This window comes from Camelus bactrianus, chromosome 20 (assembly GCF_048773025.1).
Source record: "Camelus bactrianus isolate YW-2024 breed Bactrian camel chromosome 20, ASM4877302v1, whole genome shotgun sequence".
Lineage (NCBI taxonomy): Eukaryota > Metazoa > Chordata > Mammalia > Artiodactyla > Camelidae > Camelus > Camelus bactrianus.
In genome coordinates, this window is record NC_133558.1 from 28,347,860 (window position 1) to 28,367,481 (window position 19,622).

At 43.7% G+C, this 19,622-nt stretch overlaps 1 protein-coding gene across 3 annotated transcripts in view; it reads left to right on the forward strand.

The window, feature by feature from the left end:
- Positions 1-14,633, forward strand: part of BICRAL (BICRA like chromatin remodeling complex associated protein) — an 80,389-nt gene extending 65,756 nt beyond the window's left edge. For all 3 annotated transcript variants that reach the window (XM_074348749.1, XM_010973753.3, XM_045509342.2), the window contains 7 exons: positions 2,497-2,602; positions 3,398-3,498; positions 4,545-4,606; positions 5,304-5,449; positions 6,486-6,580; positions 8,684-8,786; positions 10,825-14,633. In XM_074348749.1, coding sequence (XP_074204850.1) covers positions 2,497-2,602; positions 3,398-3,498; positions 4,545-4,606; positions 5,304-5,449; positions 6,486-6,580; positions 8,684-8,786; positions 10,825-11,612 — 1,401 coding nt within the window. In that variant the 3' untranslated portion in view covers positions 11,613-14,633. The remainder of the gene's footprint in view (positions 1-2,496; positions 2,603-3,397; positions 3,499-4,544; positions 4,607-5,303; positions 5,450-6,485; positions 6,581-8,683; positions 8,787-10,824) is intronic.
- Positions 14,634-19,622: the final 4,989 nt, after the last annotated feature.

Here is a 19,622-nt window from a genome sequence, read left to right on the forward strand (position 1 = left end):
AGGGGAGGGCTGGGAGGAAGTCCAGACCCCTGTGACGAATGCTGCAGTGGAAGTCACTCACTTATTTTCATTTAAAAACAATTTACCATGTGCTCACTGTGCTGCCAGGCCCTGTTCTAGTGCTGGGGATACACGGTGACCAGACAGACTAAAGTCCTGCCCTGAAAATGAGAGGACTGGGAGCCACCCGTGAGCAGCGAACATCTGGAAACAGCAGTTCCCAGGGTGGCAGAGCTTTCCAAACATACAGGCCTGGTGAATGGAGGGGATTCCAGTGTGAAGGCCAAACCAAACTCCGCAGTGGATTACCGTTCTGCCACTGCCCTGGCCCTCCCCGCCCCGTCGACCTCCGTGTTACCCGACAGCGTAACAACTGGAGAGATGGTCTCGTCCTGGGGGGAGGGCCACAATAAGGAGGCGTCCCTACAGCTAGTAACCTTGTTTTTAACAGTGTATTATCCCCTTAAATGATGGCAAATTTTCCAGCTTTGACATTCGATTAGATTGTTCAGAGTTTGTTTTTTTTCTTTTTACTCTCTTGTATTATGAAAAAACACATTTAAAAAAATGCATAAAACATAAATGTACAGTTAACAAATAATTGTAAAGCAAATACCCATACATGTAACCACTCAAGAAATAGATTACCAGTACCCCCGAAATCACCCCCTTCCACGTGCCTTCCTAACCTCAGCCCCTCTCCTGACTTTCATGGTGATTTCTTCCTTGCTTTTCTTACAGTTTTATTTCTTATGTATGCTTATGTTTTATTTTATCTGTTTAATCGCTAGGAGTCATTCAAGGTCATGTCTGATAAATAAGGAGGGAAATCAGGCTGGGTAATGCCATTGATTTATCTAAAAAAAAAGTTGTGTGCTCTGAGGTAGTAAGGGTGACTCTTCTGTTTCATGTGACCTTGGCATATTGAAAGAGATTCCAGAAACGTTGTGTCCTGGCAGTACTTCCAGGAAGGAGGACTTCCATCTTTTGAACATATTAATTCTGGTTCATCTGTTCATTTGCTGATCTCGTTATTTCAGAGTCCCATCTAGAATATAGCTTTGTCCTATTAGACCGTGTTTTCCCAACTTTTATCTGTTTGTTTTTTATTCAAGGTGGCTCTTAGTGTTCATCCCTGGAAATATTTGTGAGGAAGGCCTGTGCTCATTGTTTGCCCCAGGCATTCCCACAGCATGGTGTCCCCCCTGTGAAGAGCTTCCCTATAGTAGAAGAGTGTGGAGTTCTGTTCTGGGAGAAATGCTGTGAAAACTGGGAGACACCGCCCAGGGGCGTCTCACTGAGGCTGCATTGCCCGTCACCTAACAGGTGCAGGTCCGATCCCTGCTAACGGAAGGATGAGCGAGGGGACATTTCCCACCTCCGCCAGCCTTTCTTGGGTGAAGTCAAAGCCCTTTCCATTTCTATATTAGAAAAGAGAACCAAATACATCATTAATTGTTTCAAATACTTCATTGTTTAGAACAGAAATATTAACATGAGCTTAGTTGGCCAGTGGTCAGGCATTGCTAAGGTCTGTGTGAGCAGCCATACGTAAATGGTTGGTGGGAACGTTTTGCTTAGGCCAAGGTCACAGGTCATCACCCATGGGGGTGGTTAGACTCGATCTAAATCCACTGCTGATACACGAACTATAAGACTGAAGGAAAAACTGAAAACTCACTGTACTATGAAGTAGTAATGACATAGAGGATTAAAAACTGGGAGTAGTTTAGAAACCCTTTATTACCCTAATTTAAATGCATTATAGAGATAACAGATTTTTTTAGAGCCAAAGGGAACTTGTTAGTCCTTAAACATCTCACAGTTCATCTTCCTTACTTATAGAAAAGAAGCACACGACAGTTTAAACATCAGATTAATTTTCCTGATAATATTTTGCTTGGGCTAATATTCAGTTGAATTTACATTTCCCAATTAACATGCTACCTGAGGTTGTCATGACACGAACTAGAGACATCCCCGATGGCTGGGGTGAAGTGTCCTTTAGGTCATCTACACAGCGAACAGCAAGTGTTGGCAGTAGATTTGGGGGTGGTGCTTGGCCCTGATCTGTGCTTAGTGTCCCTACAGACCCCACGTAGGAACTGGTAGTTGAGGTCATAATCCTTGCAGGCGTGATATAAAACCACCAAGGATGGAAATTGTTGGGGGTAGAAATTGAGTTCCAGGCCCAGCTTTGCATCTGCGCACCATGAACACAGCAGTTCCAGGAGCAAGAAAGCAATGTGGTATCAATCAACTCAGCAGCCCTCCTGAATGGCGTCGAGAAAATTCAGCCTGCCTGTGGATTGTCAAGGGGACTTTTTGCACTTCTCTCAGTGTGATAGGAGAATCATGTTTTTAAACTTTTGTTTTATAATCTAACCTGAAGGTGATGCCAGATAGTCATTGACAGGCTTGGTTGGTGTTTTAAGTAATCTGCTAAAGCTTTAAGTCATGAAAGTCATTTTTCTATCTTGGCATTATTTTTCACAGGCTCAGAAAAAAAGTTTGAATCAGACGTCCCCCATTTCTGCTCCCAAGACAGCAGATGGCCTGAGGCAAGCACCCATCCCCGGCCTCCTGAGCACCGCACTGCCAGGTCAGGAGCCCTCGCTGTCGGTGGTCCTCAGTCTGTCCTGTCCCCGTGGCCCAGGGCCTCCTTACACACCCCTCATTCCACACCTTGCCCACTCAGCCTCACCTCCACTTCGATCCTTCCTTCTTTCTGTATCCTTCTGTACCATCATTTTATATACTAATAAGAAATAAAAGCACTTCTATTTAAATTATGACATGTTAAATGATGTGGAAAAAAATGTGCTGCTTAGAAACAATGAAATCTAGTACTACATGCAGTGTGACTCTGTAATTCTCCTCACCTTGCTTTATATATGTATATTTAGAATCCCCCCGAGACAAAAAAAACATCTTGGGCCGTGTCTTCTATTTCTTCTAAAGCTTTGAACGCCTACATTGCTCAATAAGTACTGGAAATGCCGAAAGCGCGAACTGTCCCGGCCAGCACCCTGTTTGGGCCTCCCTTTCCTTAAGTTGTGTTTTGGAGTTCGGTAGTGCTGACAGATCACTGGCTTGAGACCAGTTCCTTAGGCTTAAGTAATTTGAAACTGTAGCCCTGACAGCTTTTATTTATTACCATTTATTTATGTACTTATTTCTCTTTATCACCTAAATCGGCATTAGTAATCCTGACCTCTGCCTCTCGAGCTTTGGTAGGTTAATGTACTTCCTGCTCTCCTTGCTCACACAGGCATCCAAGGTTAAGAAATCCCTTCCACAATGTTCAGTAATTTGTACACTTTGGACTCTAGGGGTTCCACAAGGAGCCTGATTTACTGTTTCTGTTGAACACTGTTCCATGTGTTAATTCTAACAGGGCAGGATTCTGGAAGCAAAGTTATACCGGCGTCCTTAGGAACGGCACAGCCACAGCAGGAAAAAGGAGTTGGATCATCTCCTGGCCAGCCAGCTGTGCAGGTAGAGGACAGTTGGCATAGCTTCTTCTGAATGTTCAGCATCACTGAAAGAAAAGGCGGTCGCGTCACCTTCTGCTTGCTACTTGCTGTCTGGCGTCATCTGCACAGTCAGCCCATCGCAGTGCCACAGAAGTGCTCACTGAAGACCTTCTCTGCTGGCCAGGCCTTGTTATGCTAACGTTTATGGGATGAATGTGTCTGTTCTGTTTCTCGCATGTTTACAGTGCTGTCATTTCCTCATGAATTAATAATAGGCCAGCAGCCAACACATAGTAGGCACTCAGAAAACACAGTTTACTGCTGAATGATGATGATCATTATCCCATCAAAGTGGCTCTGTTCCTCTTAGTTATACGAAGGATTTTTTTTTTCCCCTGCAGGAATGTATGAAGCAGTCAGTCTCTGTGGTCTCTTAACCCATCCACTGGTCTAAAAAAGAAGAAAAAAATTTTTGTTTTCAGCTTTCTAAGTCCTTAGTTTCTTCTCCATCAAACTTACCAGTTAATAGTTGAATGAAACTTGTGATAGTCTGGGCCTGCCTGGAGCACTCAATGAAGGGTCTGGTTCAGTTCTCAGGTTCTGGCAGAAGGCATATTTATTCCTTAACACGATCTAAGAAATGCCCTGCTGGATCACAGACTTGGACTGGATTTAACAGGAGCACAAAAGTGTTTGCTCCCTTATTTATTGCTGAGAAGATGCATTAGGGGATGTCTACTGAATTTTCAGATGTTCATGGAGTTGGTACTTACAAATATATTTCTTCAAAAATATAATGAAGCATTTGTAGAGGGAGTTGGGGATCAAGGCTTTAAGGCACAAGCCAAGTCCTTTCAGGAACTGATAGTACAGCTTTCTACAATCTTGCCACTTTGCTACATGGTCGTGGACTCCTTGTTTTATTTTTCAGCATCAAATTCTACATTCTTAGAATCTGCTCTTGATGGGGAGTTGAAAATATTTGAAACATAGTGTCCATTATGTGTAACTGTATTCTGCTTATTTTTCCCACAAAAGGGAATAATAAGAGGTGTGTTTCTTCTTTAGGTGGATAGTCATTCGGGAGGACAGAAGAGGCCTGCTGCAAAACAGCTAACGAAAGGAGCTTTGTGAGTTACCTTCGCAAACGACTCATTCTGAACATTCTTCTAGGTTCCTAACCTTCAACAAATATACAGCAGAAGCCAGTAACTGCATCACTTTGCTGTATACCTGGAACTAACATTGTAAATCAACTACATTCAATAAAAAATTAAAAATACATATACAACAGAAGTCAGGTTATAATCATATATTTTTAAAAAATATACTTTGGATTTCTTTCCCTGTAGTTTGTTTCTGTTAGGGACCTATAAATATGGCAAATGTCGTTTGAGCCTACTGTTTACCCTTCTGTTCTTAAGGAGAATAGTTCTTTGTCTTTTTAGCAACCACATACCCTTTGATTGGCCTACGTTTCTCCAAGGAGAAACACAGTTTGATAAGCTCCTGTGTCCAGAGCAGAAATGTTACCATAAGCTTAGCCGGCCAGTGGTCAGGCATTGCCAAGGTCTGTGTGAGCATCCGCACTTGAATGGCTGGTGGGAACGCAGTGCTTTGAGACCAGGGTCATAGTTTGAGTCCCCAGTACAGATGGTTAGACTAAACTCTAAACCCACCATGTTGTACAAAGTATAAAACTGAAGGAAAAACAGAACTGCAGTCCTATGAATGATACACTCCCATGCGTCTCATTGTCTTTGCATGCAAATGACCATCGTGCTGCACGCTGACTGCACACTGACACTGGCAATTTCTCTTTTCCAGCATTCTCCAGCAGTTACAGAGGGACCAAGCCTACGCTGTGACACCTGACAAAAGTCACTTCCGCTCACTGAGTGACGCGGTGCAGAGGTTGCTCTCCTACCACGTGTGCCAGGGCTCCATGCCCACGGAGGAAGACCTGAAGAAAGGTAAACAGGCTGGAAGCCCAGAGTGCCACCTTGACACCAGACGCCCTCCTGGGGACGCCCCACAGAAGAGCCGGAGCCACGTGGCCCCCAGATGGTGGCCAGGTTACTGTTTTTCATCACAGACCTAACACGTTCCCAGTTTACTCGATTTCCCAGTCCCTGTTTAGGACTGTGACTTGGTCTTCTCACCATTCCGTGAAAGGATACCCAAAAGAGTATTTTAAGGACAGATTTGAGGGCAGTGAATCCAGATCCCTGTTTGGACTGCTGGCTGCAGACAGGTTGGCCCTGGACGGGGTGGCCTGTGCGGTAATCTAGGCACGGTCCTTGCATTTAGGCGGAATGCATACCCTTAGCTGTTACTACCGGTTTTATGAATTAGGTAGACACTAGCTCCCAAAGAGCATTCTTTAAAGTTCCAAAGTGAGTCCACGGCATTGCTGTACATCAGAAAACTGGTGAAAATTTTAGAGATAAGGTCTCCTTGTCCCAACCTAGAACTCGGCCCATTCTGACACCTGGCCCTGCTGCCTCTCGCAGGGTGCTGCTGGGTTCTCCCCTCCTCAGCACCATTCCCACCTTGACCCCATTTGCCCCTCCACCGCTTCAGTCCCTCCCTCAGCTGCTGCCAGTCTTGTTCCCTGAGGCCGGGGTCTCTGATCAGAGTGCAGCCGTCAGTCTGCTGTGAGCCTCCCCTCCCTGGGACAGAGGTCCAGGGAGAGTGTCCACATCCAGTGTCCAGGGGCATGGAGGCTCTGAGAAGAGTGAAGTGGAAAATATGAGGCCTTTGAGACTGACAGACAAAGGACATAGCCACAGTACCATGACCTGCACGATGCCATGGACTAGTTGGTGTCATTCTGTAAAACTGGTCTGCCCACCCCACCAGTAGGACTCATTGTCTCAAGGGTTTCAGTTTTTCATGCTGTTGGAAGGAAGTCAGTGGAAGAGCACTGCATTTCAATCCTAAGGAATAAAGAACCTAGTGGGTGATTTACGCTCTCTTACTGTTTTTTTTTTCTCTCTCTCTTTAAAGTCGACAATGAATTTGAAACAGTTGCCACTCAGCTCCTAAAAAGGACCCAAGCTATGCTTAACAAGTACAGATGCCTGCTCCTGGAAGACGCCATGGTAAAGTTCCACTACCAAGCACATTTGTTTCTTAAAACTCCGCAGATCACAGCTACCAATTCAGAAAGAAAAATTTCAGGAATTACATTTTCCCAACATAGTTTAAAATTGTAGAAAACTTACCTCTGACCGTACCTACTCCTACCAGCAGCTACATTTGCTGTGCTTTACGTGGTTGATCACACTCAGTCAGTGCCACTGCTTTCCTGGTTCCAATGAGGAACGAGGGCCTTAGTTACATAATTTGACCAACACCACACAGCCAGGAAGTCTGCATGTAAGTAGCAGAGCTGGGATACAGAGCGGGACCACCTGACCCCCATCCACACTCTGGTGCTGCCTACTGCTGCGCACTGACTGGAAGACATGGGAGAGGACCAGTGACACTTCAGTGAAGACTGTTCAGAATAACACCTGAAAAGATGAGGTGGCGACAGATGTTAAAATTAGTTTTGTCTCGTTTTCAATTAAGAGATCATTACTATGTCATAAAAGTCATGCTTAACTTTAAAATGTACAAACCTGATGGTTTTTAGTATATTCACAAGGCTGTGCGACCATCACCACTCTCTGATTCCAGAATATTTTCATCACCCCAAATAGAATCTAAAGTTAGTTTTAAAGCACCAGTTATCTGGAGAAAGGAGTAAGATATCCCAGAAAATGATGGAAAGACCAAACCTATCTGAGATTTTACAAGCAGTTCTAAAGTCACATAGACTTTAATAAATTAGTCTCCTACAAGCAGCATTCAATTTGAGATCAACTTTGAAAACGTAGTCTCGGAGATTAGCTGAACTACACTATACACATATGCAATATAGTGTGATTACGTATGTACGTGTGTTTGTATTTACTAAAATATATATATTTAGAGGCACACCTTGAAGACACTGTGGGTTAGTTCCAGACCACTGCAATAAAGCTAATATCACAATAAAGTCATGGATTTTTTTGGCTTCCCAGTGCATATAAAAGTTATGTTTACGCTAAACAACAATGTTCATAACTTAATTAAAAAATACTTTATTGCTAAAAAATGCTAACCATCCTCTACACCTTCAGTGAGTTATAACTTTTCGCTGGAGGGTTTGAAATGTTGGGAGAGCTACCAAAATGTGACACAGAGACATGAAGTGAGCAAATGTTGATGGGAAAAAATGGTGCTGGTATACGTGCTCAATGCAGGATCACCACAGACCTTCAATTTGTATTAAAAACAAACAAACAAACAAAACCCCTGCCGTATCTGCGAAGCACAATGAAATGAAGCACAGTAAAATGAGGTCTGCCTGGACTTATGTATCTTTTTTAAAATTGTGCCACCAAAGTTTGAAATAGTTGTTTTTATATTAACGACCATTTCTGAAACAAAACTCTGAAATATCAAAAAGATTAACTCTATCATCTCTGAGAAAAGGACCCCGGGAAAAATTTGGACAAATGGACAAATTATTCGAACAAGTTATCTCATGTCTGCCATGAATTTTTATGTTAAGTAAGACCCAGAAATACAATTTAAGATTTGATTCTGAAAAAAAAAAAAGATTTGATTCTGCATGGCAAAAAATAACTTTAAAGAAAGCCTTAATAAAAAAACACAGTTATAGCATAGCAGAATATAAAGTCAAAGCTCATCCTAATGACGAGATTTCCAACTTATTATTAAGCAGAGGAGGGAATAAGGAAGGTACAGAACAGTTGCTGCCATTTGTGTGCAAAATAAACAAAGGAAGAAGAATGTAAATTTGGGTGTGTGCAGAAAATATCTCTGGAAAAGCTTATTAAACGGCTCTGCCTTGAGGGAGGGCGCCAGGCTAGGGGAAGACAGAGCACAGCAGAGGCGGAGAAGGAATGTTTACTTTTCCCATCCCCTGTTGTACCTTTTAAAGTTTGTACCATTGTGGTAAATTACTTTTTCCCAAAGAATTACATGGTGAAAAAATGCATCCTATGTGGCAAGGATAAAGGTGACTAAACGGGACATGACCAGAACCTGGACACCACCTCCTCCTTTCTGATCGCTTACTTTGTTCGAAAGACACAGAGATGTTCACACTTGTTTAAAAGGTACCTGAAATGACTAGACTGTCTCATTTTCAGCGGATCAATCCCTCTGCTGAGATGGTGATGATCGATAGAATGTTCAACCAGGAAGAAAGAGCTTCTCTGTCCCGGGACAAGCGTCTGGCACTTGTAGACCCTGGTAAGGAACGTCAGAGTAAAAGCAAAGGAGACCAGCTGCCGTGGCTCCGGGGCCGTGGCTTTGGGGAGACTATCTGAACTGACCTTTGGGTGTGAAACCTGAAGGTAGATATGAATGCTGGGGAGAAAAAACCTGGAGTTGAGAGCAGAATGTGAATACTCTGGGAAGGTCTATATTCTGTAAAATCCAAGCTGGAGTTTTACATTCAGTTAAGTGATTCTTCTTCCTCACTGTACACTGAAATTTCTCAATAGTTTATGAGAAGTAAAGTAAACCAGAAGCCTTCCCAGAAGCAATTTAACCTCAGCCAATTATTGAGTTGTCTTACTGTGTGCAGGGCATTGCTGGGGGTAGTCAGCACAACACAGTCCCTGCCCACAAGCTGGTAGATTGGAGTGTTCCCTGTAAGTACTCATCCCTCACTCCATCAGCGTCCACCAACTGCATACGTGCTAGACTTGACCCCCATTCTGCCTTTTAAAAATGAATTCTCTTTACTTTTTTGTAGCCTCTAAAATTTTTTTAAATCAGATAGCATAACAATTCGAGTTTTGCCCGTACTTTCACCATTCTGTAAAAAGAAACGTTCTTACGTCTCCAAGTTTTCTTCCAATTCTCCTTCCTGTTTGCATACATCATTTTTATATTTTTATGATTTTGTTATTCTTAGTTTCTTCCATTTAATTCACCTGAAGTTTTTATCCTGTTGCTATAGTCTTCAAAATAATATTTAATACACTTTAAATACATCAATTTGATAATTCAGGTAATCCATTCCTCTACTCTTGGACTATTACTTTCCTGTAGCTTAACTCACATTCCTCTCACATCTTCTGTTACTTAAATATCAAGGTTTTGCCTTGTGTTTGATGTGGCTCAAGAAATTTTCAAAGAGAATACATGATCCTCACACTCAGTGTAAAGGAGAGTCCTGAAGAATTGCTGTACACCTAGGAGAATCCTCAAATCTTTCCAAAAAACAAGAGAATAATTAATGTGGGATATATTTCTCCCCCTTTTTCTTAGACCCTGAAATCAACCCTTGCCTTTTGGTGAATTGGGCTTGTGGCTAAATCCTCCTCCTCTGTCCCAGCCCCTGAGGCACAGCGTCACCCAGGCGGGTGTGACACTCTCCTCTGTCCTGTACCTGCACAGCTGGTATTTGTTGAGTGCAATCATCTTCTTTTATTTCAAGGCTCTATCCCCTACAGCTCGTATTTTGGGATTTAGTGAATAAACTCATGTTTGTGGTTTTCTAGGTTGTCATCAAAGCCCTTTTTCACTCTCATTACATAAAGAGTGCACATTTTTTTTGCCCTTGCATAATGGCAGTCTGCCCCCCTCCCTCCGTAACCCCACCCCCTAAATCCTCAATCACACCCCCCTTGCCATCCTTGGCTCTTCAAGCCTGGCACGAGTCAGCACTCTGTCTGGCCTGGTTCCTCCATACCCCTGTCCTTCCAAGCAGATACCACTTAGGATGTGTGTTGACCATTCGTTTTGTGTTCCTGGCAAAGTGCCTCTAGTTACGGCAGGTCCCCTCCAGTGTGTCCAGAGGGATGGAAGCGCCATCACCCAAAGACAAGTAGGTGTGTCTTCCCCTCCCAGAGCCTCACCTCAGGGCCCTCTGCCCCACAGAAGAAACGAGGCTGACACTAGCATCTGATTTCTGTGTTCAGACCATTCCAAAGTAGTCATTAATAAACAACTGATAAAAACTACAGTAAGAGATGAAGACAAAGTGGAGCTTTCTGTACATTCGGTCTTCCCATTTGTCATCCAGCAAATCCCCTTTTCGAAGAGATTTAAGCTCGTCTAGAAGCTGCGGCCCCACGGCCCCCTCAGCTCCGTTCCTTTTATAGGATGTGCCCTCTAGCACTGTGCTTCTGCTTTCCCGTGCTTTCCCGTGGACGGGAAAGGCTGACTGGCTGGGCTGGGCTGGGCTGGGCTGGTGGGTTTGCATCTGCCCCACGAGGGGCTGCTGTCCAGCCCTTACTCTCAGTTTTTTCATTAATGTTCTTTTTGTTTCCATTTCCAGAGGGTTTTCAGGCTGATTTCTGTTGTTCCTTCAAATTTGATAAGGCTGCTCATGAGACGCAGTTTGGCCGGAGTGACCAGCATGGCTGTAAAACAACCAGCTCTGTGCACCTGACGGCCAAGGCCCAGGGCAGAGACCGAGCCAAACCAGGCCAGGCAGAACCAACGAATCATGACCAGTTTCATCTAGTGCCTAATCACATCGTGGTCTCCGCAGAAGGAAACACTTCTAAAAAAACCGAATGCCTCGGTAGAGCACCAAAATTTGACAAAATGGGCTTAGTTCAGTACCGGAGTGCATCCGAAGACAAAACCAGCCGGAGAGACTCAGTGAAAGGTGGCGAGTGCTCTCCTGGCCCCGAAGGGCACCGGAAGAACTCGTCCAGACCTGATCACGGTCCTGAGAGCAAACTCTCAAGCATCCTAGTGGATTCTCACCTGGAGATGACGTGTAACAGCTCCTTCCAGGACAAGACTCTGAGGAGTTCTCCAAAGAATGAAGTTTTACACACAGACATCATGAAAGGGTCTGGCGAGCCCCAGCCTGACCTCCAGCTCACTAAGAGTTTAGAAACAACTTTTAAGAATATCTTGGAACTCAAAAAGGCTGGGCGGCAGCCCCAGAGTGACCCCACGGTTAGCGGCTCTGTTGAGTTAGATTTCCCCAATTTTTCTCCAATGGCTTCGCAGGAAAACTGCCTGGAAAAGTTCATCCCGGACCACAATGAAGGCGTTGTAGAAACTGACTCCATTTTAGAAGCAGCTGTAAATAGTATCCTAGAGTGTTAGTAGCCACTGGCCCCCTGTCCCGCCCCGAGACCCCGCCCCGGACAAGTTACATCCTTTCCTGGCAAAAGCAATGGAAACGGTCTCCTGTCTCCATCCTGCTTGATCTTTCATCACAGGTTATTCTTTCTAATCTCAATCCCATTCTTTGTTTAAGAGCAATACTCGTCGTGGTTACAGGGAAATCCTCTAGTAAAACTGATCCTTGTTAGAAAGCAGTCTGATAGGCCCTACACATTTCAAGTGTTTTGAAAGTGCTTAGTCATTTTTTAAAATTTGTTTTATTTAAAAAACAAAAAAACACTGTAACTCAATGAGATCACAGTACACTTGGCCCTGGGTAAAATTCTGACAATCATAAGTCATTTGAAAAGAACAGACTTATTAAAGAAAATCAAACAGGACTGGTAGAAGATACTTTTTAAAGAGTATCCCACTGCATCTCCAAATTTTGGCTTTGGGGGGCTTTGGGGTTGTCGTTGGCCAGGAGACCGTGCGGCTCTCCCCCGGCCGTCCCTGAGAAGGTAGTCCTGGCTCCGCGGGGCCCCGCAGCCCCGGTGCGAGCACCCGTAGCGCACAAGCCCGGCTCTGCAGGGCTTCCTTGTTCATCGTTGAAGTGCTTTTCTGACGCTCCTGGAGCAAAACTCACCTCTTCAGCACATCCGCATCGAATTTCATCTAGGGAATACTTGGTTCTGAGTTGCGACAGCATGACCTGAGGTAATTTCACCAGGCCAAAAAAAGGAAAATGGAAACCGGTGAAGTGGCGCATGTACAGGGGAGGCCGGGCTAGAGCCCTGAGGGATCGAATGTGTATATATGTAAAAGCATACATATGTCAACTATTGAGAAAAACCAAGCGTTTTGCATTCTGTAATTGGATCTAGTCAACATACGACGTATGTTTTTATTGGTTTGCTGGGTTTGTTTCATTTTACCTCTCTTTGCACCCTCTCCCACTACAAATAGCCAAGCGTCAAAAGCACTTTCATTTGAAAACTATGTTGTAATTTCTTATCTTAAACTGTAAGGGGACTTTGGCCTTGTTTCTGCTTCTTGTTGTCTGAGAACAGTAGTCACTCCCGGCAGCAATCATTACCAAAACACAGACAAACCAAAGGTAACCAGGCAGCCCACCACTGAGAGGAAAGATCTGAGACACGGGATCCCCACTCGAGATCCAAAGGACAAGCCCTGTCATTGTTTGTGTTTGGCCCATGTTCATGATCGTGAGCATGACTTACTGCTTTATTTATTTATATTTCTTTTCAGGGAGCTTTCCCCATTTTCCTTTCTTGTATACCTGCCCCAGGTCATCCCATTTCTGTGGTCACTTTCATTCTCAACGTCATGGTAACCATCAGTATCTCCTAGCACTGGGAAAGCTACATACGGTATTTTATATGTAGCCTCGTACACACATGTGTGCACGTGTCTGAGTTGCTCAGACCCAGAGGTCGTTTTGGCTGCAGTGTGTATACACACACTCTCCCTCTCGTGTGCACGGGCTCTCATGTATTCTGTCCATCTCCAACGGTCTTCACTGTAACACGTTGCCAAGATCGGCATATGGTCTTCCCCAGAATAGGGAGGACCCCATTGTCATCATACTGGGTATTCTTTTCCAGATTGGCCTGCAAAGGAAAGGAATGCTTCTGATTACTAGAAAATACAGCAACAGAAGACCTAGACTCTCCCTGCCCCTTTGTGCCGCCCCCCCTACCCCAAACACACACACAGAGAAACCCTGTGAGACAGCTAGTCTTCACAAAAACAAAATACCTTCTCCCCACTCCTAGCCCCAAACCAACAGAAATTGGAAAATCTGGGCCATTTTACGGTTGCCGTGTTTTCCTTATTTGTGCCAATGTCCAAGTTGCAGATTTCCCCTTTTTCTGTATTGTAACATATTAGAAAGATAAGTTGGTATTGCCAGTTGGAACTTTCTGTTTGGGCAGCCCTAGGGTAACACCCTGCCCTGAACCTCATGATTTCATAGGCTCTTCTTCTCTTAGGGCTCATGCTCCCCTAATCCCTAGCAAGACTTAAAGATGGTCCCTCCTGATCAGATTCTTCTCTTTGTGGAAATTTATACCTAGACCCTTCACGGAGGCTACTGATGAGTTATATTAATTCCTGAATCAGTGGAATTCTTAAGAGACAAGACAAGCTTCATATACACTTGTCACCTCTCTTTCTGCCCTGCCCCCCGTCCCAGCTTCTCAATATACCATCTAAAAGGGTTTTTTTAAGCCCTGACACTTGTCTAGCAAATGGAGAGCCTAATTTACCAAAATGAAACTTGTAAATTTTTGTGTCCTTGTATGTAAGTTTACTTTTTATGGAGGAAAGATTCTAGATAATGACAAATGAAGATTACAAAATGTATTTTACTCCTGTGATTAGGTCATAACTCGCATGTCGAGTCCCCTCTGGTGAAGGGTAAGAGCCCAGCCTCCAATGGCCAGCGTTCAATTGTCCACGTTCATTAGTCAAGGTTAAGTTTTAGTACTCAGTAACAAAATCATTTTCTTTTCTTTCTTTTTTTTTTTCTGTTGTTGTTGTGGAAAAGTGTGAACTTGTTATTAAGCATTTGATTTCCTGTGTCCTTAAGTACTGCCTAAAGATAAAGCAAATTTTAAACTGGCAATTACGAAAAAGAACTATTTTAGCTCTGAAGAATTTAGTAGACTTTGTTAGATTAGGGAGGCCTTACAGACTGACTTGACTTAAAAGAGGACGCGTCACTCACTGTCAGTGTGGTGTGGGCTTTATTTGCTTAAATACCTTCATTTGTATAGTATGTCTCACTTGAAATTGCTTTGTATACATTTTGTAAAAATATTTATAAAATGTTTTGTAAAAAAAAAAAGTATAACAAATTGCAGTTTATTTTGTTATGTTGGATAAATACTGTTAAAAGAAACGAGTCAGTAACTATATTGTTAATCCATGGTTAGGAAATGTTTAGTTGGAGATTACAAAATGAAACAACCATTGCAATACAGCCAAAGATTTGGGAAACTGTGCAACTGTGATTGTCTTGATTTTGCAAAGAGGAATGGCTGCTTTTCCCAGAAGAAAAGGGTAAGTAAGTGTTCATTTCTATTATTAACTATATTTACCATTACCAAAAAGTAGCCCAGCCAGTGAGGGGGTAGGATTTTAATTGGCTGGCTTTTCCAAACAGTTACAAATTAAACAAAGTTGGTCAGTGAGAAAGTTTAGTCACATAGGCCTCTGGCCTCCCCTCCCTTCTCCTGTCACCTGGGCCCTTAACTAAGGAAAGAAAAGTGAAGCCATTTAAAAGTTAGAGAAATGGGCCTCAATCTACAGGAAGTTTTCCTTAATCCTTATATTTCTTTTGTTTCTGCAGGGGCAAGAAGGCTGTGGAATAGGTAAAAAAAAAGAAAAGAAAAGAAAAAATCAAAATCTTTTACTTAAGACTTGTTCCAGAATTAACATGTTTCTCTTTGGATTCACACATCTGACCAAATTGTTTTGAGAAATACCTCTGTAGCCGTATCTGTAAAATGAGCCCCACAGGGCCCATCTGAGCTCCTGCCCTCACAGATGTGACTCTACCCACACTGTCAGGGAAACTTCTGGGGGTGAGGGTGTAAGGCTCCTTAGATTTTTCTTGGGCCTCGAATTTATGCTTATACCGCTTACTTTATGGTTTAATTGCTTCCCACCCCCACCCCTCACCCTCAGGTACTAGCAGCCCGGATATCAAGATTCTTCAGTAGCTAGTATGTAAAGAGGAACTTGTTGTCAAGTAACTGAGAATCAGCACTGCTAGGACAGTTACGTCAGTGATGGCTCCTTTAACGTCTCTCGCAGCAGCATCCAGGTGTCAGGGTTCTCTCCTTGCTCAGACAAATGTGGGTCCAACATGCTATTCTGCCCCTCTCCAGGCCCTCTGCAGTGGGTGTGTCCCATGCATGAAGAGTTAGGATCATCTGGCCACTTGGTTAGGATCAGAGTCTGGTGTTGCCCAGGGGAGAGACCAGGCACCCTGTCCTAGGACAGTTAAAGCCCTCAGCTCTGTGTATGGGAAGCTGTGTCCCGGGAGGGGCTGAGCTCTCCCTGATGTGGAGAGAGCAGCCAGGGGGTTGCTGGGGAGAAAGAGAGGGGGAAAGAAAGGAACTCCACTGTCTGGGGGCACAGAAACAGTGTTGTCAGGCAGGAGTGGAGCTGTGCTGCAGCCAGGGGGCTTCAGCCTGAGTGTGCGGCCGAGCCGGAGGGAGGACGCCTGGCGTCTGGCGTTGAGCACCTGACACATTGAGAGCAGTTTAGGGGCACTGTGCTAAACACTGGGCCACTGGGATCCACGGCCCATTCAGGTATGATTTCTACTCTCAAGGAGCTCACAGTCTAGAGAGGAAACAAGCACTTAAATAAGTACACTTCTAGAGAGAAAAAACTGGAGCTAAAATTCTTCCAGATTGCCTCTTGGTAGCACCGCGCTCTCTACTCCCAGTGTCTGTCTTTTATGTCCATGGTTCTTAGTGCAGTTTCCCGAGTTCTGTTTGAGAAAAAGTGTATGATACTTTCTGCAGGAATGAAGGTAAAGGAATTGTACAGTGTTAACTACATGGAGAAATCTGGTTCAGCGGATGCACACACAGTAGGAGCACATTTGTAGTATAAAGTGGATTCCGTAATGTAAATAGCCTGTGTCTACACCGCTGCAGGTAAGAGGCTTTTATAAGAGTCTGTAATTTATACTTCTCGTAGGCATGTGCTGGAGCCGGCCTTTGAAAACACTTACAAAGGCAAGACCTTTAGGGAAAAGTCATGTCTGTGAAGGTCAAGGAAAGCAGTACAGCCAGGAGCAGGGTACGGGTGCAGAAGGTGTCTTTGGCAGCAGAATCTGGAAACATCCCAGTACTTCACTTAACAGGTCATCAGATGCCTTCTCGCAAGTTATTCTCAGCTTCAGCTTCCTTGCTTATAAATAGGAAGCCCTAGTCCTGACCCTCCACTTCTTAGGGTGTAAAATGAAGTCTTACTGAAGAAGTGTTGAAGGTAGAAAAGGCTAATGTTCCCATTATCCCTGAAATACATCAGAAGAGGTTTGGGCTTTTCCATTTTGCATTTGGTCTCACCTACCACACACTGTCTCCTTCCTACTGGCGCTCTCCTGTGTCCACCCTCAACCCTCAGACGGCTGTTGCCCTTCGACTGTTTTCACTGTTTTCCTTCCCGCTTTTGCTCTCTTTGCTTGTTTCTCATCAGGATCAAGAGCCGTTGTCCATGTTGTCTTCCCCAACTCCAGGCTCATCTGGCTGCTCGTTCCCACCTGCCTCCTGGTAACCCCACGTCACTCTAGGAAGAAGCAATAAGGAAAGCTTGAAAATGAAGTCGGCTGCAAGAAGGGTCATAATCCAAGAAAGAGGTGTGAAGCAGATGAGAAACTGCAGATGGGGCCCCCATTATGGCATGTTGGGTGTGGTGGTCTTGCCTCACTAAGAAGGTGTTGTTTAATTATCTCTTCAGTGAAAAAGAACAGGATTCCAAATAACCCCAAAATGCAGACAACACTGAAATAAGTTATGGTGGAATACGTTAGGAAAGGGATCCCAGAGTTAATACAAAGAACTGTAAAATGTTGGTCCTAAAAGGAGTCTTAAAAAAAAAACATGGTCAAGTGGTTTGTAAAACAGGCAAATCACAAGAACCTAAGTCCCTAACAAGCTCTTTCTTAAACTAATACATATGTAACAAACAAAGGGCAGGCTTCCATCCAAAGATGGAAGTCTTCCATTCCAGGCCTCACTTCACTATTTCCCAAAAATAACCCTCATCAACACTTTCCTGTATAGCCTTCCAAAATTGCTACATACAAATACATTTATAGCAAAAGACAAAAATAACAAAATAACTGCGAACTATCCTCTTACACCCTATTCTGAATCTTGCTTTTTCAAATGTAACCAAATACCTGGGAGCAGTATAGTCAGGATTCTTTGGTTTTAACCAACAGAAACCTATCTTGTTGGTTAACAAGTTTTATTGGAAGACTAAGAATTAAAAGGAAGACTGAAGAACCATCAGGCTTGATAGAGACAGGAATAAAAAAACTCCAGGAGGTCCTAGTAAGTGGAAATCCATAAAAGTCTTGCCCCAGTCCTGCCATCACTCTGCTGAAGATTCAAAACCCAGAAGAGAGAAGTTTAGAGTCTGACGAGGAGGTGGGAGGGGTTGAATAGATCTTCCAGAGACGCCTTCAATTTATGTATTGAGAGGGCAAGCGTTTGGATTTGATATCCTGCCCTCCAAAGACTGCACACAATCAGGGCAATCAGTCCACAAGAGAAATGGGGGTACTGTCAAGAAGCAGGCCAAAAAATAACAAATACCACTAAGATTTCAAGACATAAAGACCTACCTTACTGCATCTAATTGCATAGTCTTCCATGATTTCTTAAACTATTCCCTAATGATGGATAGCTGAAATGGCCAAGAAAACAGGGACAGAGGCCTATGAGGACAGGCTAAAAAGAGTAAGATTCTTGAGGTTGTAAGTGGCCACACCCCATTCTCATTCAGGAACCTAACTTTGAAATGAAAAATCTCGTATCTTGCCCAGTGCTCAGGGTATATGCTCAGTGCTCAGTAAATATGTATTCAGTCAGTGAACATTTTTGGGTTGAAGAGGACTCCATCTCTTTCTCTGGATCAGTCTGGTGGATGATGGCTTTGGCACCGGGACTAAGTACTCTCCTGGCACCATCTGCTGGTATTGGAAGGCCTCTCCTGAATCTGGCCTCCAAGTTTTTCAGTCAGGAGTATCGTCTTGTTAATATCTCTGAAATACCTTCAGTACCACAGAACCCACCTTTCACCTGTAGACAGAAGTTACAAAACACCGACTTGTTTTTGTTCCTTCTTTACTATTTAATATATTTTACACTTTGCTGACCCCTCTGTTTTTGCCTTTTCACAAAGTAAGATACATGGTGAAGTGCTGAAAGAGTGAGTACATTAAATGAGCCTCACCACAGCCTGTCTCTGAAGACTGTGTTATCCTTTGAAATTTACTCATCAGGTACTAAGCTCTGCACTTGGCACTGTCTTTCTTGATGAACTAGTTACACAGCACATACCAATATGATGCCTTGAGCTTAGATGGTTAACAAGCTCCTGCGGGTGCCCCCTGTTGTAACAGATACCGTAGAAGATTCAGAGACAGACGAGACAAGTTCCCGGCCTTCAGAGAACCCAGTCCAATCAGAGAAAGAAAAAGCCAAACAAAACACGATAGTCTCTTGATATGCCTTTAATTACTGTCAAATAACGACACTGTCTTAGACCTTAGGATAAATATACATACCATGCCAGACTTGGGAATGCCTGGAGACATTTTGTTTGTCACAACTAGGGTGGGGATGTTACTGGCACGTAGTGGGCAGAAGCCTGGGATGCCGCTAAACATCAAACAATGCACAGGACAGCCCTCTGTTACAAAGAATTACCTAGCCCAAAATGCCAATAGTGTACCGAGACTGAAAAACTTGTGCTAGACTCTCTTAGGATCAGTGATGAGCAAGGCAGGCATAGTCTCTGCCCTCCTAGGATCATGGTGAAGAAATGTTAAAAATTTCGTGCAGAAGGAATTCAGAAAACAGACTACTTAAGAGCCTTGCTAGTCAAAGTGTACTCCACAGACCTGAAGCATCCACTTCATTTTGAAGCTTGTTTAAAATGCAGAATATCGCCCCCTCCTGAAGAAAAATGTGCATTTTAACAAGCTCCTCAGGTGACTCCTATGCACATTAACGCTTGAACGCGCTACTCTGGAGGTTTTCTGGACGTTTCCAGAAAACACAAGACGTGAGTTTTCATTGTTTTATGAAGACGAGGAAATAAGAAAGCATATTCCAAGTGGTGAGAACTATGTAAGGGAAGGTTCTAAGATGGCAAGTTGTAATTTCTAGTTTTCGGTCCAGCACCAAGAATAATTAGCATAGTGTTAACCGCTTACTACCAGACTTTGCTGATACAAGG